The following is an 18,827-nucleotide window of genomic DNA, read 5'->3' on the forward strand; positions in this document are numbered from 1 at the left end:
AACACAGACCTCTTTGTTGTCTTGCAGTAGTGTTTGTATTTCAATAAAGTCTTAGAAAGAACCCTCAGAAACTTCTATTGCACGTTGAGTTGTAGACAATATTAGGCCAAAAAAAGTAATCTTTTGCATTTTTAAAACTTGCTATTTAGGACAGCAGTGCATTCAAATAACATTTTCTAACTTGTCTAGGATCTGGTTTTTCATGTTTATGTTTCTTCAAGTGTATTTGAAACTCAATTCCACATGAGAATCAAATAAGGTTATATTTTATTTGATTATGTTCAGTGCACAAACATAGTGTTGTTTAATGATATTTTACCCTCTATACCACTGAGATGCCCCAGCTTTTATCGTTCTCACCAGTAAATAATACAAGAAATTTTGATTTGGAGTAAAACATTTGTGCAAACTACATAAATAAAAAGTAACAGATATTAGCTGTTCCATCATCTATTGAGTTACCTATAGAGGCAGTATTTTGGGGCATCATAGATGCACTTACAACACATGGCTGTTCCAAAAGATAAGCATCTTAATTATGATGCTTCCTAACCTAAGTGCATTGTTACAGCCAAATTTTAAGGCAGCATCGCATATATCTTTTGTGCACAGGACAATACCAAAATGGATTGTGACAAGCTTTGTCAAATATAATAATAATAATAATAATAATAATAATAAATAACCCTCTGATTAAAAAATAAAACTGTATTAAAGTCAATTTTAAGTTGTTACTAGTTGAATTACAGGACATATTCGCTACACGTGTATTGTAGACAGCCTTAAGCCTTTGCGATGCGTCACTTCAGCAGACATCTACAGTTTTAGGTTACTGCCTATGTGCAGTAGGTAGATTTTGTCTCCCTTTTATAGGGGTTGTTCAGCTGTAAATAAGAAAATACTCAATATCTTTTCTCTCTCGATATTCATATCTGTTTTCTTTTTTAACTTAATGAATCTGTGGGACAGAAACTCAAGCATTTTAATCTTTGATCTGGTGCCCAAACACACAATAACTTTATTTCTGTCTACTCAGTCATGATGAATCTGTCTCTCTCTCACTTCCCTGTAGGCTTTAGCATAAAAATCAGATTAGACCATCTCTCCAGATGGTGATGAGAGGATAGGATTGTTAACTAGATTTTGATGAAGCAGATAAGTCAACTTCCCGTGTTTTTGTAGACAGCATTGTTTCATTTTTTTACCCTTTTAGGTTGCGATTAGAGTTACGAGGAAGAGTTTTGCTGTTGCTTTTTTCTCTAGGATTACAGCTCAAACAGACATGCATTCTCTATATTTGCATACATTAACTGTATTGTATTTTACTTGCAGTCATACAGGGCCACCAGAAATTATTTTTGTTTTAGCGCTTAGCTATCAAACCTTGAAATGTAGCCATCCACAGTAGCCACCGGTGGTAGATACAATTTTTTCTGCTTTTGATGGAATCAGAACAAGGATGCACAATTTTATACTACATTGTTATAAAACATCTGCATTCTACACTGCTTCTCTCATCAGGCCACCATGAATGCTCGCACACAGAGGATTCTGGACTCAGGTTCCTTGACCCAATCAGCACCTGCCAGCCCCACCAGCAAAGGAACTCTCATACATCAAGCAGGGTGAGTTACTCACACTTAAATATGTATTTAATTTGTTTAAAATCAGCAGCAGGACCATATAGTCACCTGGAATGATTTAGATTTTTTAAATAACAGATGAAAAAGCAGAATGTAATAGCTTGCGCTTCTGTTATTTTACTCTACTTTGCATCTATTAAACAGCATCCTGTTCTTTTTGGGATATGTTTATTGGCTGTGGCTATTAATTTTATTTTAACATGCAGCATTGCAGTGCATGCTGACCCTGTTCTTTTGCAGCACATTAATCTGTGTTATGGCCCTGCTTGTTGGTGTTGTAGTGCTTCCCACAGATCCAAACGCTCTTCATCTCCCTCCAGCGGATCTCCTCCCATGCCTGGTGCTTCCAGCTCCAGTCTTACCAATGAAGTGCCCAAACCGCCGGCCCGGGAGGCACCGCCCAATCGGCCACCATACACACCAACTCTGGGTGGCCAGGCGCCCCACTCGCAGCAGTTCCCACGCACCAGGAAGATGTTTGACAAGGGCCCTGATCAGGTACAGCAGTGATATTAGTTTCCCACAGATCCTTCTACATCCTTCTGTGTTGTTTATTTGCCATGTCAAATGATTATTTAAGAAAAAATATTTTTTAGCTTTTCTTATTTTGTGGCAGCCTTGTTTGTGGTTTAAACCAACAGTAGATGTTAGTTTTAGCTACTTTGTGAGGTTATAACAATGAAACTAAGCCTTGTGCCCCAGGCTTTGGATGTCTTCGGTATTATTATTTATTTTATTTTTTTTGGGGGGGGTGCAAAAAGCCTTCATTAGATGGCTAGAAGCTCAGTAGTCTACAGTTAAAGCTGTTGTCTCTCATAAGTACAAGAAGCCCATTAGACACATAAAGAGATGGATGAGAGAAAGATATTACAATAGAAATAGACATGCTGCATTGTTTGTTAAATGTTAGCAAACTAGTAACTTGAATTGCAGATTAATATTTAGCAAGGATGCATTAAATTGGTCAAAAGTGACAGTAAATACATTTACAGTGTTATTTCAAATAAATGCTGTTCTTTTAAACTTCCTATTCATCAAAGAATCTTGAAAAAAATAGACATGGTTTCCATAAAAATATTAAGGAGCACAACTGTTTTCAACATAAATATTTAATGCCCAGGTTTTTCTTAAGAGGGATCTGTTATGCCCCTTCTTAGAAGATGTAATATAAATCTCAGAATGTATCTGTGAAATTTCAGCTCAAAATGCCCCACAGATCATTTATTATACCATGTTGTGAATGCCCATTTTTGAGTGAAAGGAAAAACGTACTGTTTTTGTGCATGTATCTTTAAATGCAAATGAGCTGCTGCCCCCCCACCCCACTTGCCAGATGAGGGTGGAGCCTGTACAGCTCATGCCTCGGAATAATACACTTGCCACTATTGTTTGGTTTTGATTATCATCTATATCGCTGTCACGCTCACATGACACATGAAAGTTATTATCTGCATGTGTTTTAAATCCATATCAGTCTAAACTTCTGATATATAGTTTTCTGAGCACACAAATATGAAGCACACGCACAGAGAGCCGAATGTCAGGCGGCGTGTCCTGTGAGTATTAAACTAAGTTCTCTTTCACGTGTTATTGCGCTTAAACTGTCAAATACACACAAGGTTATGTCAAAAACAGACACAGTTCACATAAACAGTTGGCTATGTCTGTAAACGTAAACAGCAAGTAAAGAAATAGCATGTGTATATTACATACCTACTGTTATATATTCTGTTAATATGAATCAAACAACAAAAGAAAAACAGAAAATCACTCACTGCTCTTGATTGAATTAACTTTAGTAGCTTTAATAAGAATAACATTTCTTACTTGAATTCTGCTGTTAATTGCTCTGGTGACCAGATAAGCATGGCAGACAATGTACAGTTCACTGAGGGCAGGGTCTATGCAAATAGGGCAGAGTTCGTCGTCAGTCATGGGCTGGGTTAGGCATTTTGGGATGTCACAAAAGGTAGAACCTGCAAACGGCTTGTTCTGAGACACTGCTTATGATTTTAAAAAAAGAGGAGTGGGTGGATTTTTACCATTAAAGGGTGGTTGTGTACACCCACTGCTGACAAACATTTATGTTCAAACAGTATGTAAAAGTGAATTTTGCTTAATAGGTCGCTTTAGTTAATAAATAGTTGTGTAGCAAGCAGGATAAAGCACAGTCAGTAAGACCTGATCACCCTGTGAGTGTTTATGTGGTGATTTGGTTACATATTGTCATTTGTCTGGTGTGTTCCTCAGACTGCTGAGGATGGAGATGAGACAGCTGCTCACAGGAGCTTCATCAGTGTGAGTCTGCAGACAGGTCTTTGCGACTGGAGTGCCAAATACTTCGCTCAGCCAGTCATGAAGGTGAGTGCTTCATGGATTAGAGGTGAAATCTAATTAATTTACTTCTAAATCAAACAAATTCAGTTAATGAATTGACTTGAAATCATTACTTAAGATCGATTCAGGCTTAAACGTTATTTTAGCAATTAAATTTTAAATATTAGTAAATGGATATGAAAAAGTTGGACCCCACTTCTAATATTATCAAAAAACAAACTGCCCAAAGTGAAGTGAAGGTTAGTGATTAAGTGTCTCAGGACTGTGTAAGTGATCTTCTGGGGCCTGATATACAGGTGCTGGTCATATAATTAGAATATCATCAAAAAGTTAATTTTTTTATTATAAATTATTTTTAAAAATGAAACTTTCATATATTCTAGATTCCCTACATGTAAAGTAAAACATTTCAAAAGTTTTTTTTTTTTAATTTTGATGATTAGAGCGTACAGCTCATGAAAGTCCAAAATCCAGTATTTCAAAATATTAGAATATTTCCTAAGATCAATCAAAAAATGGATTTGCAAAACAGAAAAGTTCAAGTTCTTTAAAGTATGTTCTTTTGTGCACTCAATACTTGATCGGCAGGACATATTACAGCAAATGACTTGCTCCTAGCACAAATTACAGCATCAGTGAAGTGTGGCATGGAAGTGATCAGCCTGTGGCACTGCTGAGGCACTATTGAGCCTTCAGATCATCTGTATATTGTTGGATCGACTGTTTCTCATCTTTCTCTTGAAAATATCCCATAGATTCAGGTCAGGCATATTGGCTGGCCAATAAAGCACAGTAATATCATGCTCAGCAAACCGCTTGGAAGTGGTTTTTGCACTGTGGGCAGGTGCTAAAGTCCTGCTGGAAAAGGAAATCAGCATCTCCATAAAGCTTGTCAGCAGATGTAAGCATAAAGTGCTCCAAAATCTCCTGGAAGATGGCTGCATTGACTCTGCACTTGATAAAACACAATGGACCAACACCAGCAGACGTCACGGCCCCCCCAAATCATTATTGACTTCAGAAACTTCACACTAGACTTCAAGCAGCTTGGATTCTGTGCCTCTCCAGTCTTCCTTCATACTCTGGGACCATGATTTCAACATGAAATGCAAAATTTACTTTTATCTGAAAAGAGGACTTTCGACCACTGTTCACTGTCCAGTTCTTTTTCTCCTTAGCCCAGGTAAGATGCTTCTGACGTTGTCTCTGGTTCAGAAGTGGCTTGGTAGTCCTTTTCCTGAAGATGTCTGAGTGTGGTGACTCTTGATGCGCTGACTCCGGCTTCATTCTACTCATTGTGAAGCTCTCCCAAGTGTTTGAATTGGCTTTACTTGACAGTATTCTCAAGCTTGCGGTCATCCCTGTTGCTTGTGCACCTTTGCCTACCCAATTTCTTCCTTCCAGTCAACTTTGCATTTAATATGCTTTGATATACACTCTGTAAACAGCCACCCCATTCAGTAATGACCTTCTGTGACTTACTCTCTTTGTGGAGGGTGTCAATGATTGTCTCCTGGACCATTGCCAAGTCAGCAGTCTTCCCCATTAGTGTGGTTTCAAAGAACAAAAGATACCTGGAATTTATACTGTAGGGATGGTCATTTAATGAAACTCAAATGTAAATATTCTAATATTTTGAGATACTGGATTTTGGACTTTCATGAGCTGTATGCTCTAATCAACAAATTAAAAAAAAAAAACTTTTGAAATGTTTTACTTTACATGTAGGGAATCTAGAATATATGAAAGTTTCATTTTTTAAAATAATTTACAATAAAAAAATGAACTTTTTCACGATATTCTAATTATATGACCAGCACCTGTATAAATGCACAAAATGGCCATTTGAAAATATGCGTGCATAGTTTTCCACACACATATCGGGATTTATAACAAATAAACTTGCTGTAATTATGTGCTCACCGGCCGCACACTCTAGACCAGTGGTTCATTACTTTGCTTGCACCGGTTAATGAGTGCATATGCATTGGTCTAGAGCAGGGGTGGCGAACTCCCATCCTGGAGAGCCACTGTCCTGCAGAGTTTTGCTTCAACCCTAATCAAACACACCTGAACAAGCTAATCAATGTCTGAAGTGTTACTAGAAAGCTACAGGCAGGTGAGTTTTTATCAGGGTTGTATCTGAACGCTGCAGGACTGTGGCTCTCCAGGACCAGAGTTCATCACCTCTGCTCTAGACCAATGCATATGCACTCTTAACTGGTGCAAGCAAAGTAATGAAGTAAACAAAATAGCTTTAAACTCTGTTTTCCATTTGATACACATTCATATTAAATATGCCACTCTCATTAATGGTGAACTCAAATTATATTAAATTTAAGATTTTTTTTTGAGGAATATTTATGAATTTAAAAAGAATTATTAGTACTGAATGTTTAAAACACTTTTACTGTGAAATATTATGTTTTAATGACAGAGGAAATTGCTTGGCGCATGATAATCATGCTTTATATTGTATTCTAAATAGCAAAAAAATATTTTCATGTATATAATGTTAAATAATGCACTCTTGAATCTGATTAAGATGGCCTAGAAACATAGGCAGTATAATGGCAGACACTCACAGACTCTTTGGGTGGTCTAACGGGCCATAGCTCCGATGACACAGTACGGTACAACTGTTGTCGCACCACATGCAGGTGTGCTGTTTTGTTTGCAGGCAGACAGTAGCCTAATTTATAACACCTTTCACAGTCTTCCAAGCATTATGAAAATGCCTATTTGAAGGAAACAGTAAGATTTACACATTTTATTTTTAAAATATGTGAGGCACTGATATCAGAGAATTGTTAGACTGCAAAATAAGTATCTGTTCAGTTTCCAGTAACAATTATCTAAACATTCTAAAATAGATGTTTATTTTATTGGCAAAACTGCATGGATTAGTTTTGTTAAAAACAATAAAAAATATTTTGCCAATAGGCATGAATGAGAATAATTCTTCTTTGAAACATTTCTCTGAAAAGTATTATATAGCCACAGTTTTGGCAAATATACTTTGCTTTATGGATATGTTAATATTTCTATTTTAAACAAGACAGAAGGATGCTGAATGATTTTTAGCTATGTAATGTGATGACACAAACCGCATTTATAGTGAGTCTGTCTCATATTATCCTAGTGTCTTTAAACACAGTGGTAAGCTATCACATGGATGGAAATATGTATATGGAAATTATATGCAGATGAGGATATGTTTAGTAAAACTAGGCATTGTCAGCTCCATATATGGTTATTTTGGGGAGGAGAAGGGGTGGGGATCCATGTACGCACAATCTTCTGCTGATTAGGATTTCTAACGGGAATTTTAAAAAACATTATTAAATAAACAAGACAGAAAACAAATAATATTTAACTAAAACAAGGAAACAAATTAATAAAACTTGGTCGCCAATTAATAAGTCATGGGAACAAATTTTAAATAATTTGCTATACTGTTTTTGGAGGGAAATACATTCAAACATAGCAAAATACCGTTTTAAAATCCTTATGCACCTTAAACACAGTAGTTAGATATCATGTCATATGGATTGAAATATGCATATGGAAATTTCATGACCCAAAGTTATGCTAGTTTTTCTGTTGCCGTGGTGATGGCATGACATTTCTTCAACCATTTCTCTTTATTCAAAAAGAGAAAACCCTTCCTGTCTGTTCCCAGCCAAACTAGAGCAGCCAAACTAGAGCTGCCAAACTTCATTGTCCCCAGAGGGGACTTTCTAACATACAAAAGTGCTGCTGCTGCAGTACTCAGAGTGTTATCCCATAAACCAATATTTAAATATATGTCTGCATGTGTGTTTGGCTCCTTTGATGCCATGCTTTACTACAGGGCTATTCGATACTATTCTTTTTATACTACCCTTTCCACTGTGAATTCAGTTTATGCATTTGCATATTGTCAAAACACAAAAGACAATCATACTACCATGTTATTTACATGTACCATGTAAATGCCATGGTGTATAAAAATGTTAGTCAATCAGGGCCATGGTATTATCATCTAATACCACCACTGCAACAAATCCCTACCGCAGTATTTTAGTTTAGTGTGTGTGTGTGTGTGTGTGTGTGTGTGTGTGTGTGTGTGTTTTCTCTCCATTGTCTTCTGTAATTATCATATACAAATGAAAATATTTGTGAATGTGTGTGTGTTTGTTTTGTGTCCAGTCCTGAGGCAGTATAATGCAATCCTATCAGTATGTGATCAGTGAGGAACACACACAGCCTGTGGCACAGCGCTGAGAGTAATACCTCATGTTTACTGCGAGAGAACAAGACACATTAATAATCAATAATGTGTGGGAGACAAAACAACATAAAACATCAAGAAAGTAGCATATACAACCCAAGAATGAATATATATCAACTTCTGCCGATTGTATTTACATTGTATTTCTACTGATTATGTATGAACACAATGAATGCTGCAAATAGAAATTATTAGTGCATGTACCATTAGATCAGTGACTGAAAACAAGTGCCCTTGATTTACAGATTTAATATTTACAGCTTGAGGGAAGAATTTATGTTGTTGTTGATAGGACTTTGTTTTAAGGGCTTAGAGTGTTGTGATAGGGGATGATGCTAAAAAACAGATTGGTCAAGGTGCGAGGGAGGTCGGCATGATTTTCACCAGCCTATTCTCAACCAGGATGCATATAGATTTGACTGGAATGCTAAATTTTTCAACACGTCACACAATGCACTGCAGTTTCCACTTTTAGTGTGATGATTTGAGTCCAACCAGACAGGAAAATGTATTGACTTCTTCTATTGCAATTGTGTAAAACTGGACCGTGGGTGTGGGTGTGTGTGTGTGGGTGGGTGTTTTTGGTTACATGCTTGAAATAAGGTCTGTGGTGAAAACATGCTCATGCTCAAGATATGTTCATGTTTTATTCTACAAGTTGTCAGAAGTTTAGTGATGGTGACGTTGAAGTCATTCGCCCATGGTGTAGTTTATTTATAGCCTATGTTTAGCTTTACTGTTTTACCTTTGACTTGCTGTTTGTATTTACTCTTCAAAATTCATAAAAAGTTGTGTTCATTTGTGAAAATTATGAAAAAAATATGTAAGAATCCTAAGCTTTGGTTAGTCACATACCTTGTTTTCTGCAGTAATCCAAAAGCTAATGGAAAAATCCTATTGGGTTTTTGTTGAGGGAACCAGGCTGATGCTAACTTCCGGGTTGGCCTACAAAAATGTTATCTCTGTATCACTCTGTTGATTTGAGTTGAAATTTGAGACTTCAAAATAATAGGACAGATATGAAATTAGGACAGTGCAGTAGATTGGTTGCCATGCAGGGACAATAATACAGTTTTGCTGTCATTAAGAAAAATATTCTGCTGCAGGAAGTATTCCTGTCATGGACAGAACAGGTGAAGGAGACTACAATGAAGTAGAGATGAGGGTACCACAGCAGTCTTTTAACTCTTTCCCAGCCATTGATGAGATTTTCCAACTTTCTGTTCTTGTCACCTAGCAACTATGACAGCTGCCGTTGATGAGTGTCAGTAACGTTTGTACTGGACTTTTTTTTTTTTTTTTTTTTTTAATATTAAACTGTCTAAAAAAAAACAGGGTTCACGAACTATCTAAATCTGTTCACCATGGTCCATTTCTGCAAATAATAAATAGTATAAACTATATGTAATCGCATCTTAGTAAGATATGTCAACATTTGATCTGATTTAAAAGTTTTTTTTTTTATTTTACATTGCATTTGTATCATTTGATATTTGTCTAAGTTGAAACCCAATACTTAAATTTAAAAGTATAAATCGGTAATTTCTCTCAAAAAAATCCTTTTGTCACTGGTGAATGAATTCTGGGGTACGCAAGGCCCCTCAGGATCCATCTGTTGTATCCTTCATTTCATGGGAAACAAAGTAGGCCGCATTTGAAGGATCCTTCAAATTGGGACAGCCTTCATCACGCCGCAGTGACGCAATTGGCTTTCAAATGCGGCCTTCGAAGGATGCAGCCTCTGAATTGGGACGCAGCACAAAAGGAGCAGATAGAAGATTGCTTAAGTGATAAGCTTTGATTTTTTGATTTTATTTATTTAACTTTAAGCAGTTTACATATTCATACAATAAAATATTCTGGGGCCCATGAAAGTTTTGTAAATATTATAAAAAAAAAAAAATGCTGATGCTGACTGGCAACGTTTTTAGAAACGCTGGCAGGGAAAAAGTTAATGAAGAAACAAAAACAAGTTAAAAATCTAAACAGATGATGAATACAAATGGGTAGATCCACACAGGGTAACTACAAACAGGTAATCAGCATGAACATTTATTTGTATAGTGCTTTTCACAATTCATATCATTTCAAAGCAGCTTTACAGAAAAAGCATGTCAACATTGCAATTTAGAGTAATCTGTTATCAGAGGTGACTGTGTCCAAATTATATAAATCAGAAATGTACATATACAAATCATGCAGTTAGCTAACAATGTATTAATTTAAGGCAGAAACAATGAAATCATTGAAGTATTGAATACATGTTAACAGTGATTAGGATATAGCAAAATTTGGAATGGTGCATGTTGATCCAGAACATCAACAGAAAAGAAGTTTCTTTGGTGACTGACACAAACACAGGAAACATGGGGATTGTGAAGACATAATAAGGGTTATATTGACTCCTTGAGTCATTTAAAATAGTATGTCCTTGTCAATGTATTATACATTTTCTATTAAATATTTTGTAAATTTCATTAAATTCCATCAGTTGTATGTCTCATATTATATATTATATTATATTAACAAAAATGTTATTATTATTCATATTAAAATAAAATGTATCTGAATTATATCAGCTAAAAGCCACCCTGTTTTCTAGATATCCTATGTAAATGGAAAAAATCCATATCATTCAACCTCTATTTCCATAAGAAAGCAAGTGTTCTAAGGGTTTACTGGTTTAAAAAAAAAAAAAAAAAAAAACTTCAGCTCATGTGTGGTAGTTCAGAAAGCTTACTAAACAGCGAACAGTTTGGGATGTGCATAATGGACAGCAAAGATCTAAGAAAGCTTTTTGAGTGCAAAATGAGAAATCTGTCTTGAGTGAGAACAACTCTATTCCAGTCTATTAGAGTGATGGGTGTGATAAGTGCATGTTACTGGTGACTTGACTATGTGTTTATTTGAAAGGGTATAAAAACTGCTCTAGAGGAGGCCATTAACTATGACAAATTAACATGTACAAGCTCACTGCTTCATTTCCATAGAAAAACAAATCATTGATTCTCATTAAGAGATTGATATGGAGCCCCAGAGCTCCAGGAAAAAAAGACAGGTGTGATTTCTTACCTTGCTTGAGCTTGGATATGGGTTTGTGTCATGGGATCTGCCCTTTTCTCTGAGCTCCTATCTGGAAGACTGGATCGATCTGGGCTAATTAGCTGGAGCTCTGATTTTCTCACTTAGGGCTTCAGCTCTGTATGTGCATATCTGAACACTTTATTTAGCTTGTTGAGCAGTTTCCTCATTCTTACAATTGTAGAGGCAAACTTTCAAGAAAGGAAGAACATCGGTCACAGTTTTTAGAAATTTAAGTCAATTCACCTTCATTTATATTGCACTTTATACAATACAGATTGTTTCAAAGCAGCTTTACAGTAATAAACTGGAATATAATGATCAATAATGCACAGAATTAATTTCTGCAGTAAAGCAGCTCTAAAAAAGACTGTAATGAGTTCAATTCAGCTTAAGCAGCTCTGGCGAAAACAGTGATGTCATCATCCAGCTTAATTCAGTTCTGATCCAATAATGTCAGTGCAGTCAAATCAATATTGCTGAATATTAAGTGTCCCCAATTAAGCAAGCCAAAGGTGACAGTGGCAAGGAATCCAAACTCCATCAGGTGACAGAATGTCACAAAATGATGAAAAAAACTTTGTCAAAATGATGAAGAAACCAGGCTCAGTCAGGGGACCAGTCCTTCTCTGGCCAAACGAATGAATGTGGTGTGATTATGATTCTTGGCTGCATCACAAGTCGGAGTGTGGATTGATATCAATCAGAATGTTTTATCCAGCTCCTTCTGCTTGAAGATCACATTACTTCACACTGGCATATGGAGGGAGGGGGAGTTGTAGCTGGCCTTAGAGGTCTGTGCAGAGGGCTTGTCTGGTTCTTCTGGTCTTCGCTGAGGATCTGTGCCAATGGCTGTCAAGTCAACAAGGTCTTCACTGTGGGTCTGTATCTAGGGCTTGTCTAGTTGTCGTGGTCTCTGCTGACATCCAGTGCTGCGTTGTGGAAATTAGCTGATGATCAATAAAATGCAGCTCATATTTGTTGCTTTTGGTCATGTGAACTCCTTTAAATCTGCATATAGCTTGGGAATTGAAGATCAGATTTATATCCATTTTGCGGAGACATATTTGTGTGGCTAAGTGTAAATGGAATCTCTTGATAAATCAATTAACAATCTGATCAGTAAAAATGCATGAAGTGACTAGGTGTAAACAGGCCCTATTATGAAACAGTTAAACCAGATGTTATGGGAAGTGTTCCCGGTTCCTTGTATGGGCACTTCTCCCGGAAGGGCGCGCGCGCACACATCAACCAGAGAGAGAGCAAGAGCACGCCCATCAACGCGCGTTCGGCTTTACGGAAGTCGTCGGCAGTGCTGCACAGGTCACAGGACTTCACAAAATCAACAATGTCACCAAAGTGTGTTTTTGGTTGTGAGGAAAAAAAACCTTGCTTCCCAAAGAACCCAGCGTTAAGTGGAGCTGAGAGTTTTGTTCTCACGCATTACATTGATGTACTCTGGATATTTGTCATTAAAATAACCATAGAAACTGATAGTTGCAATCACGTTTTTATTGGTTAAAATGAATGGAGAATATCTCGTGTTTTTCCGTGGCTGTTCGAGCCCTAAGTGCATATAATGTAAACAATACGAACGTAGTGAATTTATAAATTCATTTTTCATCATTCACTATACGCTATATTCATTATAGTGATTCAAAAGTTATCAACGGATAACGCGATGGTGTATTCTGTGTGTTTAAATATATTTGTTTAGCAGATCATTGATAGCTTGCAGCCGATCTTTGCGCAAAAGCTGCACGTGCACGTGCTTGTGACACGTGCCCGCCCCCTTTAAGGGATTTGTATTATAAAAATGTGATAGTGTGTTAATTGTATGCTAGGTTAAAGAGGTAGGTCTTTAATTTTAGTGTGTCTGCATCCCGAACAACAGTTTGGGTACTAACTAGGAAAAGGATCTACCACCCGCAGTCGATTTTGATATTCTAGGTATTATCAACTGAACAGAATTTTGAGACTGCAGTGGACGTGAAGGATTATAAACAGATAGGAGCTCGCTTAAATCCTATGCATTCCGTTAATTATGTGAATTGGTATGTTTTATCAGGCTGCAAAGAAATATAAAGCTGAGTATCATCAGCGTGAAAACTAATGCCATGTTTCCTAATGATATCTCCCATAGGTAACAGATACAGGATGAAAGGCAATGGTCCTAGTACTGAGCCTTGCGGTATTCTATAATGAACTTGTGATCGATATTATACCTCTTCACTTACTGCTACAAATTGGTGATGGTTAGATGAATACGATTTGAGCCATGCCAGTGCAAGTCCGCTAATGCCAACATAATTTGGTACAACATAATGGGTACAGTAAGAGGATGGGGGGGATTCAACGCCTAGAACCTCTTAAGAAACACACTACAAGGCTGTTTCGTCCCACTGACTGGCCAGCGATAGGTGCCTGGAACGCTGCTATGGCTGCTACGTACACCTTGAGCATGGAAGGGGTGAGGCCCAGGCGCTCCTGGAGAAATTACAATATCGGAGATATGTCACACTCAACAGGGTCTTCGTTTCGAGCTGCACACCAGTCGACAAAGACTGACTATTTCTGGGCATAGAGGCATCTAGTAGACGGGGCTCTCGCCTGAGAAATGGTATTTGGTTAACAGGCTCCCATCGAGGGACCACAGGTGTAGAGCCTGGGCAGGGCCCATTCCAAGAGCTGCTTTGCCAGTGCACAGAGGTGACTGGATGAAAGCTTGCCTTGGTGATTTATGTAGGACACCACTGTCATGCTGTCCGACCAGACCAAGACATGGCGTCCCCTCAGGACCATCTGAAAAGAGTGAAGGGCTCGACTCACTGCTAGCATCTCTAGACAGTAGATGTGCAGATGTCTCTCGTTGCTCGACCATGAGCCGAAGGCTGGTCTGCCCTCGCACAGAGCGCCCCAACCCCAGTTGGACGCATCTGTCGAGACCACCGTCCTTCTGGATACCGCCCCCAAGGGAACCCCACGGCTGAACCACAGGAGGGTCCTTCCAGGGTTTCAGGGCTGCTATACAGGACTGATTTACCCTGACAAACAAGCAGCCGTGCCGCCAAGCATGAGGTGGGACCCGAAGGTTTAGCCAGTATTGCAGAGGCCGCATCCGTAGGAGCCCGAGCTGCAAAACCGGGGAGGCGGAAGCCATCAACCCTAGCATCCTCTGGAAAAACTTCAGAGGGAGACGGGTTTTGATCCTGACAGAGGCCATGAGCTGCTGAATGGCCAGAGCGCGCTCTGGCGAGACTGCGGCCCTCATATGGGCTGAGTCCAAAACTGCACTCAGGAATGATATACGTTGGCTGGGGAGCAGTGAGCTCTTGGCGAAATTGACCCTGAGTCCTAGGCACTCCAAGTGGCTGAGGAGCACCGATCTGTGATGCTCTAGCTCGGTCTGTGACTGGGCCAATATGAGCCAGTCATCAAGGTAATTCAAGACACAGATTCCCATCTGTCTCAGAGGGGAAAGCGCCGCGTCCATGCACTTCGTAAAAGTGCGGGGACCTAGGGACAGCCCGAAGGGAAGGACTGTACATTGGTAAGCCACTCCCTCGAATGCGAATCTCAAGAATCATCTGTGATGGGGGGGCTATCTGGATGTGAAAGTACGCATCTTTCAGCTCCAGAGAGAAGAACCAGTCCCCAGAGCAAATCTGCGTAAGGATCTGTTTCAACATTAACATCCTGAATTTCCGTCTCATGAGGGAGCGGTTCAGGAGTCTGAGGTCTAGGATGGGTCTGGGACCGCCATCCTTCTTGAAGACGAGGAAATATCGGCTGTAAAAACCCGATTCGCTCTCTGAGGGGGAACTATTTCTATGGCTCCCTTCCTAACAGAGTCATCACTTTGGTGCGAAGGACATGAGCGTCGTTCAGTTTTACCAAAGTGGGAACCACTCTGCTGAAGCGCGGGGGTCTTTGGGCGAACTGCAGCGAGTAACCTCGATTTATTATCCCCAACACCCAGCTTGACACTCCGGGGATGGCCTGCCAAGCCTCGGCCCGCGTGACAAGGGGTTGGATTAAGTCGGTTGACAGACCGCTGTGTAGGGGCCTGTGCACCGACACAGAGAGCATGTGTCATGTTCAGCTGAGCATAAATGGGCATTGAGGTCGCTCTCTCAGTGAGAGCATTCATCCTCAATGAACGCGGCTTGCAAGGGCAGGGCCGGCAAGCAACGCACTGAGAGGCTCGGCCCTCAGGAAAAATATGCTCTCGCGCCCTCATTGCGAGAACGCTCATTCTCAATGAACGCGGCTTACGGGGGCAAAACCGGCAAGCGACGCGTTGAGAAACTCAGCAAACACAGAAGAAATGTGCTCTTTCAGATTGAATATGTATCATGAGTACCACCTGAGTCAGGGGAGAGCAGCTCGTGAGCGGCGCGGTGAACAGTTGCTAGAGAGCGACGATTCACAGAGCGGCGATCGCAGTGAAAACGGCAGAGAAATTGCTCTTTTAAGTGGTTAAAACCACTGGAAATAGCTCTTTATATCACTCGCCGGACAGCAGCAGGGGAAGCGCTGAGAAACCGGTAGCGGCGAAGTGGGCGAGCAGTCTGCGAGGGCGCCGGCGCTGCAGGCGGTCGTGAGTCTCAGCTGGTCCGCTGCGTTGCCCCTTCAACGGCGAGAAGCGAGCTGTTTCAGCAGGCGAGAGAAGGCGTTCGGTCTCAAAGTACAGTGAAGAAAGCATCGTCGTCGCTGAAGGAGAAAGATCTGAAATCCTATGGCGAAATGCCCGCTTAAATAGCCAGTCACCCCGCCCATTTTGGCGGGCTTTGGCGCGCTGCATCGCCATAGGCTCGCGCAGCTCTGCTGCGCCTTCATTGGTTCAAAAAGTTTTCCAGTTTGAACCAATGGCCGTGCAGTTACACTGCATTGTTGAATAAGGCTTCAGTATCGAGGAAAAAGGAGTTTTTCCCCACACGCAGTATGAGTGAAGTATCGAAAGGGAACTTTAGTAGCTTTAATAAGAATACATTTCTTACTTGAATGCTGCTGTTAAATGCTCTAGCGAGGAGATAAACATGGCGGACTGTGTACAGCTCACTCAGGGTGTGGGGTCTATGCTAATAGGGCAGAGTCTGGCTTATTCTGAGACACTGCTTATGATTTATGGAGATTCAAAAAAAAAAAAAAAAAAAAAAAGGAGTGGGTGGATTTTTACTATTACAGGGTGGCTGTGTACACACACTGCTGACACACATTTATGTTCAAACCATGTAAAAGTGAATTTTGCATAATAGGTCCCCTTTAAGAATAGGATATTTGAGGATCTTCTGGAAGCATCTCTTTCAGTAGCTTAGTATAACATATATTATATTATATTAGGGTATAACATACATGTTGTTGATTTTGATTATTTAACAAGTTTAGACAATCCTTCTATCCCTATAGCAAAGAATAAATGTAATTGTTCCTCAGGGGGTCTATAGTGCACTGTCTGATGCAATACTATAGCAGAAGGTTGCATGGTTATAATTTTCTCTCTGATAGTATCAATCTTGTAAATAATTTAATAAAGTCATTACTGCTCTGAAACTATAGAGAGAGTAAAATATCACAGTCAATATCCCTTTTCTAGAGAGATAACACTGTTAGTCTTGAGTGTTTTCTTGAACAGTTGCAGTCTTTGAGTTTCTGTACTCACAACTGTCAAAACCAAGTTCATGTCTGTAATTGTATGTGTTTATGGTTTTAAACAAGGTGACCCTTTTGGTGCTCCATTATTTGAAAATTGAATTTATTTCTCTTTCAGATTCCAGAAGAGCATGATTTGGAGAGTCAGGTTCGTAAGGAGAGGGAGTGGAGATTTTTACGTAATGCTCGAGTACGCAGACAAAGCCAACGCATCACTCAGAGAGGTACAACTACCAGTTTCCAGCTGTAGAACTTCAGAATTTGTTATATACTGACAACAAAGACTACAACTTACATCTAACCTAAATACTGTCATATACAGTAGGTATATACTGTACAATTTGCATTATCAATCTTTTATATTGAGCTGAGTAACTTGTGATATTACTTGATATTTCACAAAATGTTTAAAATGTTTCATTACACTGCAAAGACAGAATGAAGCAGTATTTCATAAAAATGCATTTAAACAGACACACAAGGGAATAGGTTGTTTGCAATCACGTGGTTCTGGTGACGCGCGAAATGAATGTGGAGGGCAAGCAGTGAAAATTAGAATGGAAGAGATGGAGAAAAGTCCGTACTGTGCTGGTGTAGAAAGGTATAAACAGAAAATTACAACATATGTAAGGACGTGATCCTTATGTTATGAAGAGGAGCGACTTTTCTACTGAATTGATAGACTTTCCTGCCATTGAGGCGGTAAATATAGAAAATGTGAAGCTGCCGTCACACCGTGTTCAGTTCTAGTTTGGTTTGATTATATCGCGCTGCCTTTCTGCTAGTGATGTTAAGGGCAGTATTTTAATTTTTTCTGTCGTGATTGTGAAAAATGTCACCATTGTAGGTCATTTATGCTGAATCGAGAATTGCAATAGGAACTCACATCATCGTTCGGGGAAAAAGACTGGACGGTGTAATACAATTTTCACCTTGGTTGAGGAGGTGAGGGAAGACGATTTTTAGCAAATGTAATAACGTCACTGAATAAACCCACTGCCTTTCACTCAAAATAATCGCATACTTAGCTGAGTTTTGTATTTGGTTTTTGTGTAATAATTAACATTACATTTGCGAGTATGACTTGCTCGCTTGTGAATGATTATAACTTGCACACAGCCACTTCAAAACTGTTCACGAGCTTCTATGGGTTTGATTTTGGTTGTCATTTGTTGAAATAAATACATGTCTGTCGTGTCTGTCCCTTGAATGTGACCCTCCGATTCTCCTCTGTGGTCATATGGGAAAGTGAATATTTACAAAGACAACATTAAAACTACAGTTACATTTACACGCTTCCAACAAATAAATGTATTGACTTCTGTCAGCTCGTTGTACACATTTATTTTATTTGGACATTTTCTACCATATGATGGCTGAAGCAGCAGCACGTGACACTGTTCTCACGGTAACCACATCAACATTGTGAACGGAATTCTACAAAACTGAAGCGAAAACACCAAATTATCATTCAATGAGATAAAATATCTTCTCTTCCCTGCAAACGATAGCATGAAGAATGTGAATATTTAACCAAGTCAAAAACAAGTTAAGCAGGTATCTATATTCATTTCAGTATCAGCAGATGCAAAACGCTATAAAAGGCGACAACTTTTAAAGTTAAAAAATGAAATAAGTTATAAAAAAATGGTATAAGTTATGTAAACGATATAAACCCCTTCTGGGTTCTCGATTTTAACGATTTGAGCAACCATAAACGACGCAAAACATACAAATTTTGAGTTTCTGATAGGATTCCTATATAGAATAATTACTCCCTGCCCTCCAGACTCATTCGTGCTGCTGCAATGACGTCATGTGCAAACAACCTATTACTTAAT

At 39.1% G+C, this 18,827-nt stretch overlaps 1 protein-coding gene across 5 annotated transcripts in view; it reads left to right on the forward strand.

Moving 5' to 3' along the window:
• rptor (regulatory associated protein of MTOR, complex 1) overlaps positions 1 to 18,827 on the forward strand; it is a 288,348-nt gene that overhangs the window by 228,604 nt on the left and 40,917 nt on the right. For 3 of the 5 annotated variants that reach the window (XM_051898086.1, XM_051898081.1, XM_051898084.1), the window contains exons 23-26: positions 1,522 to 1,625; positions 1,925 to 2,141; positions 3,894 to 4,004; positions 17,105 to 17,210. In XM_051898086.1, the coding sequence (XP_051754046.1) occupies positions 1,522 to 1,625; positions 1,925 to 2,141; positions 3,894 to 4,004; positions 17,105 to 17,210 (538 nt within the window). The remainder of the gene's footprint in view (positions 1 to 1,521; positions 1,626 to 1,924; positions 2,142 to 3,893; positions 4,005 to 17,104; positions 17,211 to 18,827) is intronic. The other 2 variants (XM_051898082.1, XM_051898085.1) reach the window with 1 other exon arrangement.

The sequence above is a fragment of the Ctenopharyngodon idella genome, chromosome 6, assembly GCF_019924925.1.
Source record: "Ctenopharyngodon idella isolate HZGC_01 chromosome 6, HZGC01, whole genome shotgun sequence".
NCBI lineage: Eukaryota > Metazoa > Chordata > Actinopteri > Cypriniformes > Xenocyprididae > Ctenopharyngodon > Ctenopharyngodon idella.